The sequence below is a fragment of the Tachysurus fulvidraco genome, chromosome 11 (assembly GCF_022655615.1).
Source record: "Tachysurus fulvidraco isolate hzauxx_2018 chromosome 11, HZAU_PFXX_2.0, whole genome shotgun sequence".
Lineage (NCBI taxonomy): Eukaryota > Metazoa > Chordata > Actinopteri > Siluriformes > Bagridae > Tachysurus > Tachysurus fulvidraco.
In genome coordinates, this window is record NC_062528.1 from 12,261,768 (window position 1) to 12,281,916 (window position 20,149).

The following is a 20,149-nucleotide window of genomic DNA, read 5'->3' on the forward strand; positions in this document are numbered from 1 at the left end:
TGTCATTGAGATGATATGTACCTCTTTAGCTCCAGTGGGCTGTGGTCATGAAGAGGTATGGTGGGGAATAGCCATGTTTTTGTTTTCAAAAGGATTCAATATTTTATCCCAGTGCTGCTCTAGTTGATTGTCTGGGCAGTCATGACATGTTGACCTTTTATAGATTTGCTAATTGGATAACAAGCCCCCAGCTATAAAGTGTTAACTATGACACTGTAACACTGAGTTGCAGCTTTTATGCCCATCCAAATGTTTGCTGTCCTAAAGGGATACCATCCAAGGGATTTCTACATAATCTCTTTATGTGTACACAGGCTGTCAATCCTGATCACTGTTGTTGTTGTGACAACTATGCTGCATGTGTTGGGGGGTGTAATCAGGAGCCAAGATCCTGACCAATGGTGATCCACTTTGTCGATTAGCACAAAGCTATCTCATTATGTTTATTTAGTGCCTCAGCCCATTGGTTCTGGCAGACAATGAGAAAATGAAACATACAAATAGGACATATGTAAGTTCCTCACATATCCACATGAACTGCATTTACTGTAATTGAGGTTCCCAAGATATTTAGTTCATGTACACAGATTTTGACTTGGAATTTAGGGAAAAGATGTGAGCCTTCACAGAGGAGAAGCACAAAAACTGTTCTTACAATTAAGCATGTTACTTATACTTACATTTCTTGTATATTAAATTGAAACCAAGAGATGTTGGTCAGTTTATTGTATTTATAATTGATTGGAAAAAATATTCAGAAAGACTGATATAGACCGTGTTATCATTTAAATCCATAATATCACCACAAAACTGTGGTTAGGTTTTCTTACATTTTACTTTTCCTAATTTTCTGTAACATTTTCACCCATTCAGTTTTAAACTTCTGTGTTCACTGAAGCAAAAAGGAGCAACATTAGTTTGTGAACTAATTTCATTTCATAAAGGGTATTGTTGCATCAGTTAGTATTGATATTTATTTACTATCGCATTAATGAAAAATTTACTTCAGATGCATTTAATGTTTTTTCTGTAGGCGGACAAAAAAAAGGCAACATTCTTTATAAAGAATATCGTTGAATATTAAGGATAATGAAGAATAATAAGGCAATATTGTTCAGCTATACAATTCAACAAAACAGTGTTGTACTAATGTTTCCCTAGTCTTCCATCTCATCACTGATATATTATACACAATACTATAACAATAATAATAATCATAGAATAATATTTAACGTGAAACTCAACTTTTATGTGAATATACAACATATTTCCTCAGATAGCTATGAAAGGCCAACTACAAATTCCTCCAGTTCCAAGAATGTTTGTGAGCTAATTGAATTTGAATTCTCTTTGACATTTTCTCCAGGAATAGCACAAAACCTTTATTCAAAGTGTCCACTAGCTCAGAGACAAAGAGCTTGACACTGCCTATATCCACCATCGAGAATCATATGGAGTATAACTCCAAATTCCCTGCCACTGATGTCTTTTTTCATATATTAATTACATTTTGAATATAATAAAACATTCCCATAATGCAAACAATATTTAATGCTTTGCATCTACACAGCACCGATCTTGACTTAATGTCAGTGTGAGAGTTCCCACTGAAATTTCTCCTGTCACATTTTTCTTACTGCAGCATAATATCTAATAATATCAAAATCTTTGTTGTGGTTCCAGGCGGTCAACACAATGCATACTGCGCAACACACCTAAGGCAGTCCAATTTAATAGTCTCATTTTTCCTTGAACATAGAAATCTCAACACAGAAATTCTGTTCTCTTTTCAGTTCCAATTGGGATAAGATTCATCATGTTCAGCAAAAGATCCTAGATCGAGTGCTTATATAAGCACACAAATTCACATGAACCAGGATTTAAAATTAGACAGGAAAAACCAAACCTGGAGTTTAAACAGGAATTTTATGACTCTCAAATGTTTCACAGTAAAGGTTGTATCGTTGGACACAGCATGATGAATAAACCATTATTTAACAAAGTTTTAGAATTAGTATACAGTATATAATACCGAAATAGTGTTTCACCAAAGTATTCGATCTACCAGAAGTCCTGTGTATGATGTAGATGGTACATTATATAGCTTGTTACCAAAATCCAAAGGCGATTATTTAGATGTCTTATACCATAAAATGTAGCAAAATTCCAGAAACACATTATATTATGTAACTGGAGAAAGCTAAGCCCAGAAAGCTGAAATCAAGTACAGGATTTTTACACTTTATAGACTTCATGGTAAACAAGACAAGTACAAATGACAGTTTAATTGACTTTATTTATTTGGTTCTAAAAATAGTAATAAATATAATATCTAGCTCAGTGGATGTAATATTCAAACTCTTCAATCCCTATATTAACACAGTGACTGTTTATAATTCCAGTGATTTAGCCCTATACTGAACCAAGACTGTGCCATTAATGATAAAGCCTGACCTACTGCCAGAGACATAAAATATATATCAAGATATAAAATACATATCAAAATTTAATTAAATGAAATGTTCCAAGCCAAATGTGTGTGTCTATAAATTCTAAAGTGCCTAATAACATCTGGCCAACTGTGTAGAAGCATTTCACCCAAACTCTGTGCCATTGTTTCCAAACCTATGGTTGTAATGTATATAAACTTCTGTCCATGGTTCTCTGCTTTAATATCTCTCAAAAGCATCATGGATTATGGTACCCTGTGTGTCTCTGCAGTCCTCAGGTTGGAGGTGGTCCATTGACATAACATAAAGCTAGGTGAAAGGAATGTGCAAGAGAGTTGGAGCGGTAGCATTGGTTGTCTTGGAGCACTGAGGTGAGCCAGATGACCAGAACCACGAATAGGGCTAACAGAATGCAGAGCAGACTTGGGGACTTCAGGAACTCCAACAGATTTAGGAGACTTAGTGACCAGTGTTGCTGTTCTCTGTTGGCACTGCACAAAGGAAGAAGTGACATGAAAAAGGATTCCAGTAAGTCTACTACAAGAGTTTCAGTTGATACTCTATCCTATTGTTTCACATTAAGAGACCATTTCTAATATTCATCTATTCAGAAACTACATCACAAAGCTTTGTGCCTTTGGAAACAATCTTGAGCCTCCTTGAATTTTTCTATACAGAATCTAAAGAGTACTCAACTCATTTTAAAGAGTAAGTAGGTCATTGAGTTGTAGTGATTTGGCCACACTGAAACTAGCAGATGTTCTTACTATACAGTAATTCTCTAATTCTCAACTCTAATTTTGATTTCTGGAGCAAAATATTTTTGCTTCTGGAGAAAACCATGGCTTCACTTTGTCAGATTATTCTCACAGAACCTTCTCATCTCTGAAAAGACCAATGTAAAACTGTCTTTTTTTTTAATGATTTGTAGAAACTCAATAGGGGGTTATAATCAGCTATGAACGTAAAATCCTAAATAGGAACCTAAACTAAAATGCTTTTAGAATCAATGAGATCTGCATATCATCTGCTCTTGTAATGTGACTACAGTATATGTGCTCATTTCTCTACACAGCATAAACAGTACTCTAGGCACACATATATAGAAGTTCTATTCCAGGAATGGAAACATATGCCAATTAAACAATATACTGATTTTCAATTCACTAAGTTTCAACAGTTAAAAAGCTCACCAGTGTGTCTTAGTGCAGCTGCTTTCCTTCATTGAATCTTTTAAGTTCAGTCTCTCCTTCATACACTAGTGGAAGTGATAGACAAAATTGTAATGACAAGATGGCAACTGGTGAAAATGAGAGACAAGATTGCAAAGTATCCCCACAGGGGCTCGGCTGTTTATGAGCAATTTGCAATCAGACAACATTATGAGCGCAATTATATACAGAGGGTTTAGAAGTGCAAAATTCATAAAATCTGTCTGAACCAAAAAAAGAGAGAGAGTCAAATATACTACACTTTACTAACTCTAAATTTAATTTCTACTTTATTATTTAGTAATCAGTGATGACTTATAGTGTTATAGCATCCATTAATAATTAAGTCACCAGGTTCAGTAAGAGAGGAGATAAACAACCTGTGAGAGGGGTGTGGACTGATATGTTTGGGTGAGAGAGAGAGTGTGTGAGAGAGAGAGAAAAATACACCTGTGAGCTTGGGTAATGTTTGGTAGATTTAGATTGAAGGTCACATGATTTGGTGAAGCACATGTTATTGGTGTGCTGTAAGCAGGACTGCCTCTTGAGAAGCACATTTTCCAGATAGTCAGCTTCCCCCACCTCCTCCCCCTTGTGCATGGATGTCGATGAATAAAACCTTGAATACTGCTGTGAAGATGGACAAAGAACAAAAAGCTCAGTCACAGAGCTCCCAGAAATAGAAAACAGAAAGCTCATTACTTGTGACAGCATGTCAGTGCACCAAAAGTAAGCAAAAACTAACTTATCCTGGTTCATTTAGCTAATTGATGGCTTATCTCTCCTTTTCTCAATGCAACACACACACACACACACACACACACACACACACACACACACACACACACACACACACACACACACACACACTTTAAAGAGCCAGTTAAAGAGCCACAGCTTTCTTTTCCAGCCGTGTAGAGTTGCCAACACAAAGAGGAAATTAGAAGAAGAGCTGCTATAACATTGAATTGGTTTCTCACTTGCTGTGGTTCTTCCAAGGCTTCAGCAAGCAATCAGCCTTTGCATCAGCACAACGAATACTTGTTCACCCTTTCTTCAAGCAAAATGTAATAAAAATGTAGTTTCTTTCAGGCTGTTTAACTCGGAGATTGAAAAACTATTCAGATCACCCCTTAATTATTTTCATGGTACCACTAAAGCATAGCTTCCACCTCATAATAGTGAGTAAACATAAACATTCATAAAAAACAATGCTGAAGAGACTCTAATAAAGCACAGCCTGACGTATTGCTCACATAATAAGGCCGTATGCCTTTCTTTGCAATTTAAAAAGAAATCTCCATATGCATTTACAAAAATACACCACTGACACATCTGAGCAGATGAAGGCCATGCAGGGGCCTTAAAAGGGGAAATTGCCCAGGGTGAAATCATTTCGAACACAAGTGGCCAAAAATTACTTGAAAGGGCCTTTTAAAATGGTCATTTCAAATGGGACTAACTGATGGACATGTTAGATTTTTTTGTCCTATCATTTCTCTACTGGTAGGGGCAAGTTCAAATATGAAGCACTACTTTTACATTTAAAACAGTAGTAAATTACAAATAAAATGAATATTTCCATGGTGCAAAGTTCCTAGTATTTTTCATTTCTATCTCAAATATCAATGTATAACTTGTGCGTTTGTCTTGTTTGCATTTGAAAATTAGCTTTCATGTTCAGGCTATCAACTGAAACTGGTAGTGTGGGAAAATTTTTTAGTGCTTATTTATTATTAATTTCTTTGCAGGACATATTCCTGTTTAAACAAGCAATTATTCATTACATTTTCTGCTATTAAAAACAACTAAATGCTATTATGACAAAAATTAAAGCTATGAAAAAGAAAAGGCACAGCCTGGCTTATAGTTAATTCACTGCCAATGCTTATAGTAAAGGATACAAGATACAGATATTGTCAGCATGAACATGATCTCATATTCTACCATGTATGACAGTAACAGTTTAATATAAAACACAGGATTAATTATCTTAATGACCCTGTTCTCTTTGGTTTGTGTGTATTGTGGCTTTCATGGCACTGTATATTCAAATGGTGCTGCAGATTTCCTATGATCTAGTGTGCTTTTGTATTATGATGCATGTTGAATCCTGGCTCTTGTCCCCTGTATGTGTATGGGATGACAAGAAAACCCACATAAAGATAACATACATGGGTAATAGGATATACAGAGTATAGAGGATATGGGCTATATGTTATGCATATTCCATAATGATATGCAAGACATTTCTGTGATCATTTTCATTTATTGTATAGTCTCATCAACAGAAAATAATCAGGCTGCTGAAGATTTGGTTGAATATGTGGATGATACCTGTGGTGCATGCTCGGTCTGGACAGCTCTTGAACACAGCCGGGGTGTCTGGACCAGCCAGGCACTGACACGGTCAGATTTAAAAGTGACAGGCTGAGGGGACTGAGAGTCTGGGGTAGAAGTCTTCCAAAATGAAGCATACGGTGACCTATCAGGATCTGCCAAGATAAACAAATGATACATATGCTTGTTTAAATATATTATAATGTGGAAGGCTTTGTATAGTGTGGGATCTGAGTTTGTAAGTAGCTAATCTTCAGAAATTGATAATTTTTAAACAAGATATCATATAGTTGAATGATTTGAATGTAATACAGCAGTGTAATGCAGAATGGTCTTAGATGAGAAGTGTGATGAACCACTTCAGTTAGATTTTAGGGTTAAGGTCAGAATGAAAACACCATAAAACGTAGTGGATGATGTTTTAATCTGTAAAAAGAGTTACCAGTGGACATTGAGTTACCTGGCACAGGGGTCTGGGGTGGAGCCATACCATCTAAGCTACATTTATTGACCTGAGGAAGAAAACAAGAAGTGTTCATCAAGATGGTCTGGCAAAAATACGTATTCATACTGCCATGGTTGTGCAAATCTCTTGCAGCAAAAGAATATTCTTTTTAATTTTCTATGAAACCAAAGCTCTGGATACAAATACTACAGTTAGTAAGTACTATACACATTGGAATATATATAATAATATAATATATAATAATATATGCACATACATACACCAGACTGGAAACATATTTTCTTTTCTTTATGAAAATTTAAGCATGTATCTTTCTAATATTGATTTGTATTTGTTGCTTCTTGGAAAATATTCAGATGTCAGTATGCATTACAATTTGATATCAATGACTAACTGTTGTTTGGCTGTACACATTGTATGTAAAAGCTGGTTGTGTCATACAGCGGTCACCAAGTGCATTAGGCTCACCGGCTGTTGTATACATTTTATACTAGCAGCTGGAAATGATTCTTCAGATTTCTGATAAGCTCTCCTCCTCCAAGAATCCTTGGTAAGGTGCTCATCTGTGCTGCAAACCCCTAGGAATGAAAGATAATCTTTATGGTGTCTAATGCTTCAACAAAAGATATGCCTCTTGATTTATATAATTATAAAAAATAAATCCTGTATGGGGGCTTATATTATGCAATGGGCCTCAAAACATGAATACAATAGATTATTAAAAAGGATTATGGTCCAACACAACACACAATCAGACAGAAAGCAACCTGAATAGTAATTTTAGATATTGTGTATTTGTAGGTATTGTGTATTTTAATATCCACCTGCACAAGCACTGAGGAAGGAGGATTCTGCATCTGCATGGGTGATGGAGCCTCCAATGTCCACTGAGGGGTCCCACTCCAGGACAAGCTGCTCTGGGCAAACCTGAGTGGGGTTACCCTGGACTGGTGGTGCAAGGCTATGGTCTTTAACACTTTCCTCTTCCAGCAATATCTCAGAGGGACAGCCAGAGTCTGGACACAGAACCCAGTCATCCTCAAACACCTGCAAAAAAGAAACACTTCTTGCCTCAACAGCACTTAGAATTCATACTTTTAGAGGTTAGACATTCTTCTTAAGAAAACTTGGGTTTCTTGGGTTATTTGTTATAATAGCATTATAATCATTTATTTACTGTATATATCATTTTAGGTACTTCCTTTCTTTCAAGAAATGTTACCATATTAAGCTCTAGAATGGATCGGACAGCCTGCATTACAAATTGTAAGAGAACACTGTGAGGGTGAATAATTACACCCTATAAGACTGATTACTTAATTCAGAAGTTAAAACCCTCTTTCATCAATCTGACATAATGCATTTTTCTCTCCAATTTTACATTTAAAAACGAATAGCTATGATTCATGGTTTCACTCAAGTATTAAAATAACCACCATTTAGTCTGCCATTTAGTAGACAAAATCTCTCACGCAAAAGCTGGGAAGCTGTGGGAAACACACACAGCCAATTCATTATCGGATGTCCGGTGCTGACACTATAACCTTTACATGCTTGCTGTAAATTGAGCATCAATGCAGGACATTTTTAACATGAACTGCTTCAGCCTACAGGGACAATGGCTTACACAGAAAAATGACTCACATAGACAGTACATGCATTGTACTAGGAAAGCTTGACCACAATTCAGCTATTTGAACTATTCAGGGGTGCATTCATGAATATTTACCCCAATGTTTATTATATAATAATTGTGGTGCATTACTTAATTTGGAAAATCACATGACAATTTGATAAAGCATAATTACAGAGTTGAAAAGCCATTTTCAGACTTTCCCAGAACCTATACATTTTTATATAGTTAAGTTCCATAATAAAATAGAGACAATATAATTTGATGTAATCTACAACATATGGCAGCTTAACACATTTTCTAGCATCTTAAAGATGCTAAAATGATTTCATCTTTACATTGAAGTCCAACTGCTCAGGAAACAAGCAATCACCCAATACCTAAAATTTCCTTTTGACCCTTAAACCAAATAATTTTGTAAATGCGATTTGTTACAGCAGTGTGATAATGCTCACCAGCCTCATGCTAAGAAGACGGGTGTGAAGACAGTTGAGGCCCTGGAAGACACGAGCACAGTACAGGAGCAGCTCCTGCAGTTGGCTCTCAATGACCTGGGCATCAGCTGGCTCACTTCTCTGGATCAACTCTTCCCCTTGCTGGAGAAGTGCATTTAATCGACCTGCACTTTCAGCCACTGCCTCCTGGAAGCCCTGATAAGCAAAGAGGGGCACATACATGTAGAAAAAAAATTTCATATAGTGGTGTGAAGACATACGACACATTTGATCTTCATAATAACAGTCCTTATTATTAAATACTACTAAAACTATAGCTCAAAAAGACAAACGTCTTAGAAGAGTCTTTCCTTTCTCATTCACCATGTACTGTTTCAGCAATATATGGTTGAAATGACTTTACTCTCCTACACTGAAACTGTGTTAACAGGTGATTTTATGTTATACTTTCATTTTGTGCTTGAGATTTATGCCACTTCTGAGGATAAAAATAACATCTGCACTTTCAGCTTGCTCAGATACAAGCAGCTCTCCCTTTCTCCTTAAAACTATAGCTGTAGCTTGCTGAATGCTTTCCTTTCACTGTCCATCATGTGCATAAATTATAACATGTTTGATAAATTAAATATACACGATAAATTGGGATTTGCTGTATGCTAATTGCATGAAATTAAGGGACTTGGGTTAGGAGCTTGCATCCAGTCAAGCTACCAATTGTTTTGTTGTTTCATGAATCTGACAGATTCACTCAAATGTCATTCAGAGCACAAACATTTGTGCTTGTTTATATGTATTCTTTAATAAATAAAGGTCATTTGTTGAAAAACTGATGTGTACCTGAAGTTGTCGCATTTTGGCACAGGTGTTCATCTCAGAAAAATGCTCCACCTCAGTCAGCTTCAGATCCATGTCAGCCAGCCAGATAGCCATTTCCTCTTGCTGCCTCTCAAAGTCCTCCCGCTGGACCACGAAGTGCTATAGGAAACACCGGCACATGCACAGACAATACTGTACTCTCACTGTTCATACATATTATTAGACTTGGCTTAGGCTAGGAGCATTCAGACAGTATATAAAATGCTGAAGAAATGGGTAGTAAAGGACAGGCATGATAAAAAGTTTGTGTGATTAAAATAGGGTTAACATGTTCATACGTAGTGGATCTCTTCAGATATTTAAAAGTGCATATAGCATAATACATCCATCTTTAAGAATAGTTATTGGAGCCTCATGTACCTTCAGCCTACGACACACAACGTCCAAAGAGGTGCTAAGCTGGTCCCAGCGCTGACCACACTCTTTAGTCATATCTATCAGCCTGGTTTTCATAGTGCCCTTGAAAAGCCTCAACAGAATGTGACTTGTATGGCTCAGGCTGTCCAGCTGGGGCAAGCATAGCCTAGCCTCAGTGCGCAGACTCTGTGGACGGAATTGCAGTAGTTGGCTTATGAATAAAAGTGTAATATTGACAATTAATTTGGGGAGATTGATCCAAGAAGAGCTACTTGATATTACATGCTATATATACACATGCTATTATTTCATTTAGTGTTACTTGAACTATTCCTCGATTTTAGGCTCTTATAACATTATTAATAATGCTTGCATAAGCTAGGATATCCACCACACTGCAGACTATGTCAAAATGTTTGTCATGTTTCTCTCAACCCAAAAACACCAAGATTTTTATTTCTGTGGTCAGGTATCCTCAGTTCAATGTTAGTATAGTGTGGTAGCCATTTCACCTCAAACTTCTGCAATTCCTCTTTTGCTGTGGTGTATAGAACATGGCTGGAGTTTGGGGAAGCAGCTGCTTTCTCTGCCAATCGCAACCAATCATCCAAACAAGAGTATTCATTCATAAACTTATGCCAGAGCATCCACCTCCTCTCCAATCTGTTGCACAGGTTCATGGACCAATAAGACACAAACTACTATATATGGATATATAAATAATACATACAGCCTTGAAGCAACATACACACAGATCATAGACTATACATGATCAGAATGCATAGCATACTTGGTTCTCTAGACCCAAGTTACTTACTGCATACAGCCTTCAAACGAGAACGTGTCATCTTGGCTCAAGTCTGCGAGAGACAACCAGTCCTGTAGATTAGCATGTTCTGGGTGGCCTTTAAAGTCAAAAGCTTCAGTGCACTGTCCAAAAGCTTTTTCAGTACTCATGCTGGCAATGCGATTGTGCTTCTCATTGTTCTCATTGAGTGGCTTTGAACACTGTTTTTCTTGGCATCACCTTGTGTCACCTGTTGGCAAGAAAACAGGTTGTGAAATGAAACTTGAAGCAATATATACATTTCAGTGATGTGCTTGAAAATAACAAATGCAATCTGCTTCCCCTCTTTTTCTGCTTCCCCTCCTTTCACTAGAAATACTAATAAAAAAAAGAGTAATTAGAAGTAAGGAACATTTTTAAGTGCATACACAAAGCAATGCAAGCCTTTAAACAAGGTTGACTTAATTGTCAAATGTTAAGCTACAAGTCCTCACTGACTTACTCTCAATGTATTATGCTGACAAAATCTTTATTCATTAATTTTATCTTTAGTGTGTGTGTCTGTGCAAAGCGGAGCTATGGGAGGAAACTAGAGTCACAGTTCCAACATGGTGGCTCTAGGAGCCTGTGGCAGGGACTGAGGAACATCACGAACTATAGAACACCATCTTCTAGAATGGGAATGCGGACGCTTCTCTGGCAGACGAGCTAAACATCTAGCAGCACAAACAGCATGCACCATCTCGGAGCATGACGTGAGGAGAGTGAATACCAGGAAGGAAGCAGGACCAGATAGCATCACAGATCGGGTTCTGAAAGCCTGCACTGACCAGCTAGCACCGGTGTTCACAGAGATATTCAACCTCTCACTGGAACAGTCTGTTGTCCCCTCATGCTTCAAACAGTCCACCATTGTTCCTGTCCCGAAGAAACCCCAGCACACCTGCCTCAATGATTACCACCCTGTAGCCCTGACATCATCATGCCATCACTACCAGACACACTGGATCCACTACAGTTCACGTACCACCAGAACCGCTCTACTGAAGACGCTATTGCTCATCTTCTCCACACCATGATGAGCCACCTGGACTGCAGAAAAGGGCATTATGGAAAAATGCTGTTTGTGGACTACAGTTCAGCGTTCAACACCATAATTCCCCTCCACGCTCACTTCTAATTTGGAGGTCCTGGGACTCAGCCTGCTGCTGTGTCAATGGATCTCCAACTTCCTGACAGACAGACCACAAGCCGTACAGGTGGGCAAACACACCTCATCCACCCTCACCCTCAGCACTGGAGCTCCCCAGGGTTGTGTTCTGAGCCCCCTGCTGTACTCACTGTACACATATGACTGTGTGGCCACTTCCAACTCCACCACCATCATCAAGTTTCCTGACGACACTGTTGTGGTGGGCCTGATCTGTAGGTAGGCCATCTCGTCGTTGTTACAGGAGACTAAAAACCTGGAGAGACGGTGCCAGGAGAACAATCTTCTCCTGAACGTCAGCAATACTAAGGAGTTAATAGTGGACTTCAGCATGAAGCAGGATCGGTCATACCAACAGTTAAACATCAACGGTACCCCAGTGGAGAGAGTGGACAGTTTCCGGTACCTAAGTCTTGGTCCTGTCACATAAACACCCTGGTGAAGAAGGCCCAGCGGTGTCTGTACCATCTGAGACGCTTACGCGTCTTCCATCTACCCTCTCTGGTTCTAAAGACTTTCTACTTCTGCACCATTGAGACCAGCCTGATGGGTAGCATCACTTCCTGGTTCGGGAACAGCACCATGCAGGACAGGCTAGCCCTCCAGAGGGTGGTGTGGTCAGCTGAACGTACCATCCACACCAAGCTCCCTAACCTGCAGGACATCTACAGCACGCGGTGCCAGACCAGGGTCAGGAAGATTGTAAAGGACCTCAGCCATCCCAACAATGGACTCTTTTCTTTGTTGCATCCAAGGAAAGGCTTCCGCTCCTTGAAAGCAAACACAGAGAGAATGAGGAGAAGCTTCTTCCTGCAGGCCATTCGAAGTTTAAACCAGGAAATACGCAGGTTCTAGTACTGGACCTCTCCCTCCATCTTCACTTTTTACTGCACAATCTTTTTTTGCACTGACAATTTAAGTATGGACTGTCACTTTAACTCTGGACTTGCACAGAACAGTGCCACTTTATACCACACCATATGGCACATGGACACTTTAAAGACAATCATTTTAATTTGTACTGCCATTTGTACTTCGTATCCACCATACGTATTTATATATATACACACACACACATATATTTTCACATATTTTATCTAGTTAATACTTTTTATTAATTTTATTTTATTCTTTTTATCCTTAATTCCATTCTTTTATATGCTTGAATACCAGACAGACGTAAAAAGCATTTCACTGCATGTCGTACTCTATATGTATGTGTATGTGACAAATAAAATTTGATTTGATTTGTATGATCAAACTCTCTATGTACTTAATTCTGCACTTGACTATATGAAAATTTGGATAAATATGGAGCAATGTTCTCTGTGGGAATAAAGTCTTGGTACTTGTACTTACAGGATTGGCCAACATCCATGCTTGTAGTAAAAACAACAACAAAACAATGATGCAAGAAATTTTGGGTTTACAGGTCTTAGCTCCATATAAGTAATTGGAGCTACATTAAGATTAACACTATCTAAATAAAATACTAATCTAAATTCAACTGCTGGGTTTGGTTACTCAGTGGTCAAAGAGAATATTCAGGCTAAAATGGAGCTGGTAGGAGATCAATAAAACTTTCCTGCATCTCTACCATGGAGCTTTTGCAACATTGCATCTTGTTTTAGGTTACATAAGGTTGAAAATCAAGTTCTCAGTTTAGTCTTTAGCCTGTTAGATAACCTAAAGCAAGTAAGGCCAAAAGTCTGGCCAACAAGGGCTACACTGCATTAAGGACAAGGGCAATAATAACTTAATAATCTCTTTACTCTTCTCTCCTTCTCACAGCAGCTGAAGTTAATAGAACAAAAAAAAAAATAAATCACACTAGAATAAAAACAATTACGTGTTACCTTTTATGATCACCACAACTGGTTCCTAATATTACATAAAAATTAACAAATTATATCTATAAAAGGATATTTTAGCTAAAGCCGGTTTGAATGAATAATTGTTTACCTTCAAAAGTACTGCATGAGCAGACAGCAATCTTTGCATGACTGACTCTGATGTAAAAGATCAGACATATCAGACAGAAAAAATGCTCCTGGACTTTGGGATACAACTTCAACCATCAATGCCCATAAATCAGCCCTATACCCATTGCCCATAAGAGTTACGAGGCTGCCACCTTAACCCTGGAAGGGAAAATCACAAAATAGATTTTCCTCGCCTTCATACCTCCAAAATGTGCCAGACAGAGCAAGATGGGCCACACGGGGCCATGGCCTCTGTCACTCAAAAGTGCTGCATTCAAGTGTCTATTGCTCAAGTGACGGACTATTTTTCAGCACACAAGAGAGTTTAGAGTGTCAAAGACTGTGCACAAGGCTAATCCCCTCTCTCAGTCACACCTCATGCAGAAATAATAGCACAGACTATGTCTGGGTTTATAAACAGAAACAAGAAAACTTGTCTTCTATAATAACAGTCTCTTCAAGCCTTCGTCAATCAATAACATAAAGCCATCATTTACCTGTAATCTTTTTCACCTCAGTCACCCTCACCTATACTCAGACTTCTCACTCTGTTGAAATGACTCATTTTTCAAGGGTTTGAAAGTCCAGCTATGCAGCAAGCATTCTATAGTGGAATCCATTAAGCCATTGGAGCGAGTCTTAAGGTGCTGGAGATTAAAATTGAAGTCTGTGGTATTGTTTTCTTTGTTTTTTGTTTTTTTTTTACAACCTGTGAAGAGACTTGGTCAAGCCTAGGAGAAATATTGAGTGCGAATATAAACATTATCTACATGTGCTCCTAAACTCACCAGCAGGTAAAAGACAGATACAGGACTTTTGTGGAACTGGGATGTAAACCTACTTCTCTACTGACAAAAGATTTGCAGCAGATGACATCAGGAATTTTATTTATATATTTGTACCATTTATATATGTTTGCACTGGCATGCAGGATAAATGTGCTGTATTGTCTTATATGTGCAATTAGAGATCCAGTAGAGCACACAATATACGACACACCTATATGCTTGTCAACCTATTCAGTGACATCATGCTTGGTTAAAACTTGTTTTTCCTGGTAAACATCCTACACATGCTTTGACAATTGGTATCTTGGGACATTTCAGACATATAAATTAAAGCTAACAATAAAGACAAACATTAGATCATGGTCAGATACTCAAACATTATGTATACCTTATCTCTCATTTAGACACTGTCTAGGGGTTGGCTTTACTTAGGCAAAGCAGGTGCATGTGGGTACTTTTCCATAACACAGCCTGCATTTGAATGAGCCTGAGCTGAATAAACACTCACACTGTTGGGGATCTAGCCTTGGACAAAAGGTGAGGCAGCAATGACTCAACTCTCATCTGCAAGACAAATAAAAACTAATGATGGGCTCAGTGCATCAATAAAGTCAAAATCACTCCATGACTCGTATTTTGGTTTTAATGTTTGACACCAAGCTAACTTTGCAGATAACTCCTCACTGGTGGAGAAAACACACATATATACACAGTCACCAAGAATCTCAGGGAATATCACTATTGCTTCTCAATGGCATAAAAAAATGACCTAATTACTCTGACTTTGAAACAACCTCCTAACACATGAGCTAAATGTGACTGTTCAGAAGCCAAAGACAAAATGCAATTCTCGCTGTTTTATATTTAGACAGGAGCATTTAACTTTAAAAAAGCTAATAAAAGCTCTCAGATAGAGCTGTTTAATAAATACTGGTGTTCATACTTTTAGAGCCAATTAACATATTCTTAACTGCTTGACAATCCAAGAGCATCACAGCATCCAAGCTGCTTGATATATGCCACCATTACTTTTTTCATGTTGTTGATCAGTTTGTGTATTAGATCTTTTAACATTTCGAAAACTATGAATGCCTGACTGCCAGATAGAAAAGCATTATTCAATCCTCCAGAGAACATGCTTCCACTGCTCCAGAGTCCAGGGCTAATGTGCTTTACACCACTGCAGCCAACACTTTGTTTGATTACAGTTGCCTGGCAATGCAAACCATTTTTATGAAGATCCAGCTGAACATCTCTTGTGCTGACGGTCCTTTCGGAAGTAGTTTGGAACTTTGTAATGACTGATACAACAGAGGATAGGCAGAGCTTACAGTATGTGCTCCACTCTGCAAGCTTAATTGACCTACCATTTTCTGGCTGAGCTGTTCCTAGATGCTTCCATTTCATGATGATATCACTTATAGCTGACCAAGGCAGAATCTTCACAAACTGACTTGAGGCACATAAAGTCATTGATCACTTTATTAAGACCCATTGCTACTGCTATTGTTTGTCTATGGGGATTGCATGGCTATTTGGTTAATTTAATGTACCTGGTAAGAATCAGTGTGGCTGTAACACCTGAACACAATAATAAAAAGGCGGATCTAAATTCTGTTCTTTTTGGCTATTCACACTGTGCTTAACCTTGATTATATTCCTTTTAATCCCCAGAATGTTCACACTTTGAAATTTGAAAATTTTGTAATTTGTACAAAAAAAAAAAAAAAAAAGCAGGTTTGACACCCTTTTTATCCAGGGTTATGACACTCTGTGCCAGATCACAGCTTTTGCAGTGGAAACCCCAGGTTGTGGTGCCAAATGTGTAGAGCGCAGTTAGAATGCTATGGCTAGATGCTTAGAAACAGACAACCAGTTATAAATTGAACAGTGTGCACCTTATTTTTTGCACTGCAGTCTCTTCATTTTGAAAAGGAATGAAAAAAAGAAAAATCATAATTTAATCATCTGTGATTTCCTTCTTTTGGTCTTTGTTTTCTTTTATATATGCATCTCAGGAGGCTTAAAACAGTAGAAGAGGATTTACCTGGCAAACAATTTTTCCACCCTCACAGATAGGCCATATTTTAAACAGGTCTAATTCTGTATTTATACAATCATGGTTGTTGACATAACAAATATGCAAATAAGAAAGTGAAATTTACAATGTGAAACATCAACTTATGTATATCCAAGTTTAATTGTTAACCCTAGGGAAAGCATGAGTTTTGTAAAATGTCAAACAAGACATTTTTTTTCTGTGTTGCAGGGTTTAGTATGACCCAAGTTTATTTCATTTCGAGTGTGAAAAGTGTAAACCACGGTTTAATATTCATAAGATGAATGCACAATCTCATATATCTACTGTCATATCCGCTGGATAATTTAAAGCCATGTAAAATGTTAATAGGTATTTTAATGCATGTATATACTCTTTGTGATGCAACAGAGTACAACCCACTTCCATCTGTGCCACTAGGAAGAAGTGCAGGGACAACTTAAAAGAGGACCATCTGCATTTCTGGGGACAGGTTCTGAGATGTAGTGGAGTTTTGAACCCATGGCCCACTCTTCTGCCATATCTATCCACCTCCCTCCCTGCCCACACCTCTGTACTCCCTTTCCATCCTCTCAGAGACTGCATTCATTGTCTCTTCCCCGCCGCAAGCCCAAATGGGGAACAAACAGACCTTTCTCAGTGTCCGGACAGGGAGATGAGGCTGGTGCCAGGACACCTGATCTCCCCATCCCCCATAATTCCCATGGAGACCAAGCTATGCAGGAGAAGATACATTGGGGAGAGCAACAAGTAGAGCAAACCCATTTCAACTGCTCCTGCCTCATGGGACCTACTTAAAATACATCACTGTCCCTTTACAGAAAATGTAGGTCCTACACTGTTAACATAGACCCTCTATATGCTTATCTGGTCTAAACGTTCAGTCCAGATCTGAATAAAAGGATTGAATATGTTCTTACAGCATTTATTATCTGCAAATAGGTTTAATACAATGCTATGGTTATTGCTGATTAGCAAATAGATAAAACCAGAAAAAAATCATGGTGATTGAAAAAACATAGGTTTCATATTTCTTTATTTAACTATCAGATGTGCACAAGCATTACTTATTAGCACAGAACTTTATGACATGAGATTTCTTTCAGATCTCTCACATTCAGATCTCAAGTTTTATACTAGCTGTATTTCAAATGACAAACACTCACATTAAAAAAAAAAGGACCAGAGAAACTGTCATCCTAGAAATTGGTTTCCTTTTTTTCATTTATCTTGTGTAATGACTGGAATTTTTGCTATTTCAGCTCTGTTTCTTTTGCCAACAGGCTTGTGGCAGGTATAGAGCTAAGAAAGAATATCTGAGAACCATTCACCTGATGGCCAAGGACAGACAGCACGTTTCTCTGTGCAGAGTGTCTGTCTGTGACGTAGCCACGTCATACCCTGAAGCAAGGGCATTTTCTCTGGAGTGGGTTGGGGAGAAAACAGAGAGGCAGAGAGGGACAGAGAGACAGACAGACAGAGAGAATAAAAGATCAAGTGTATGTGTGTGCTTCTAAGATCAATGTAGTTAAATGAAACTTGCCATTTGCCTTAATAATGGTTCTAAAATACCCAATGCAGAGCTGAATCAACACACCATTGCCTTACAAGGGAAGTATGTGTGTGCATTCACCATAGTGTTATGCTGGAGAAATCTGAGATTGGGGTTTCTTTTGCCATTCATCCTGGGAGTTTCATACAGCAGGCCTGAAATTGGCCAATAATCACAATGAAGAGTACTCATTAGGGCTCTATTGGATTTCAGTAGAACCAAAGAGCATGAACGTGCATCTGAAAGGCCGATTAGTTCTGGAATAGGACAACATTCATGAAGAGAGTTGAAGGAGGAGTCTCTCTGAATGAGAAGGGAAGTCTATGGAATCCTGGGTTAAATGCAATACAATTTACTACTGAACTCCATTATACACATGGCCATTACCATGCTACCATTTTATACAACAACTACCAGTTAAGTATAAACTCTTGAGCTTAAGGTACCTATTAGAACCTTTCCTTACTAAGGCCTAAAAAGCATTATATAATTCCTTCACCAGATTTAAATTTGAAGCATGTACCGAAGCAATTGTAAATATTTAATCAAACCAATTACAGAAGTGGAAATTGGATGGAATAGACCCTGACAACCACTGCTTCCTAGAGACTGGATAAAACGCATTTTATGGATTTAGGCAAAAGCATGGAAATGACTATCCTCTTGAGCATGAAACTGCCACAGAAACTGAACTTTGTGACTGCAAGTAGTCAGCCTTTCAATTGAAATAGTGGTATATGATCAAATTTATCCTGTAAAATGATAGACTGTCTGTTCTGTTCATCAGTATGGTCAAATTAATTGTACATGAAAATGCCATGGATTTCTGGGTGCCTCTTTTAATCGATCTTATATCTCTGCTTAGGTAGCAAAAATATGTGATCTTTATTTAAAACCATCAAAGTACCAAATAATGCAGAGTCTCTCATCAAAAAGTTTGTCATATTTGAATAAAGTTGAAATAAAAGTTTCAACAAAAAGGTGAAAAGCCTGATGAGTACATGTAATTAAACACATTAAATGTAACGCAGTTCCAGCCAGAAGACAAGTAACTGGATAACTTGACATATACTAAGGAAGTCATTCCTACTATGCCACAGGTAGACTGTTATGTGCAAAATATATGGTCTATACGCCTATGAACCGATAATGCAAGAGCGGCTTGAACAACAAGCTCTAAAATCAGCAATTATTTAAGGCCTGACATTATATCGCACAGTAACATCATGTGAAATGCAGGCTTACTAACGTACAACAGTACTACTAGTGAGTTAAGTACACAAGTAAGCTGTACATCCTATCTCAACATGGAATTAAAGCATCTGCGCTATACTAAAAATATTTCCTATATTGTCGCTAAGAATAACATTCGGATTTAAACGGTGCACTTACGTCTTGTTGACTTCCAGCAGAAACTAATTAAGTTCTGTAGGTCTTGACAACGAACATAAATTCTTCAAAGTCAAATTAGTTCATTAATCTTAATCTTTGACCGCGCAAATAAAACTCCCAACTTTCCTAATACAATACACTCAAATCACACCTTCTAAGCTCAGGTAAGAACACAAAAACTCAGGAGTTACAGGTAAGCCGAAATATCACCTGACACAGGTAGTCTTAAACCACGCCCCCAGCTCACGTGACATGCTTTTAATATGAATTTTTAGTCGACGTTCTTTTTTTCGCTGGTGCAGATCATAGCTTGAAAATCATGTGTGTGTATATATATATATATATATATATATATATATATATATATATATATATATATATATATGTGTGTGTGTGTGTGTGTGTGTGTGTGTGTGTGTGTGTGTGTGTGTGTGTGTGAGTGTGTGTGCGTGTAAATAAATATATATATATATATATATACTATTCTATAATGAATGAACCCTTCACGTCATCACGTATGCATACATGCATTTATAGATGGTACCTAAAAATAGTGATCTTTCTGTACACATATCTATTTGCATTAATAAG

At 37.8% G+C, this 20,149-nt stretch overlaps 1 protein-coding gene across 2 annotated transcripts; it reads right to left on the bottom strand.

The window, feature by feature from the left end:
- Window positions 1-2,278: 2,278 nt before the first annotated feature.
- On the bottom strand, window positions 2,279-19,780 carry si:ch211-137a8.2 (uncharacterized protein LOC777613 homolog). Of its 2 annotated transcripts, none has more exons than XM_027146890.2 (13): window positions 19,559-19,780; window positions 10,606-10,825; window positions 10,301-10,451; window positions 9,792-9,974; window positions 9,393-9,530; window positions 8,556-8,750; window positions 7,292-7,514; window positions 6,936-7,045; window positions 6,462-6,513; window positions 5,999-6,156; window positions 4,112-4,288; window positions 3,644-3,708; window positions 2,279-2,941 (listed from the first exon to the last, which is right to left on the bottom strand). In XM_027146890.2, exons 2-13 carry the CDS (start codon window positions 10,743-10,745, stop codon window positions 2,725-2,727), a joined length of 1,809 nt encoding a protein of 602 aa, XP_027002691.1. In that variant the 5' UTR covers window positions 10,746-10,825; window positions 19,559-19,780; the 3' UTR covers window positions 2,279-2,724. The 2 variants fall into 2 exon arrangements, with proteins under 2 accessions (XP_027002691.1, XP_027002683.1); XM_027146882.2 differs by having other exon boundaries at window positions 4,112-4,291; window positions 19,559-19,778.
- Between the last annotated feature and the right edge of the window lie 369 nt (window positions 19,781-20,149).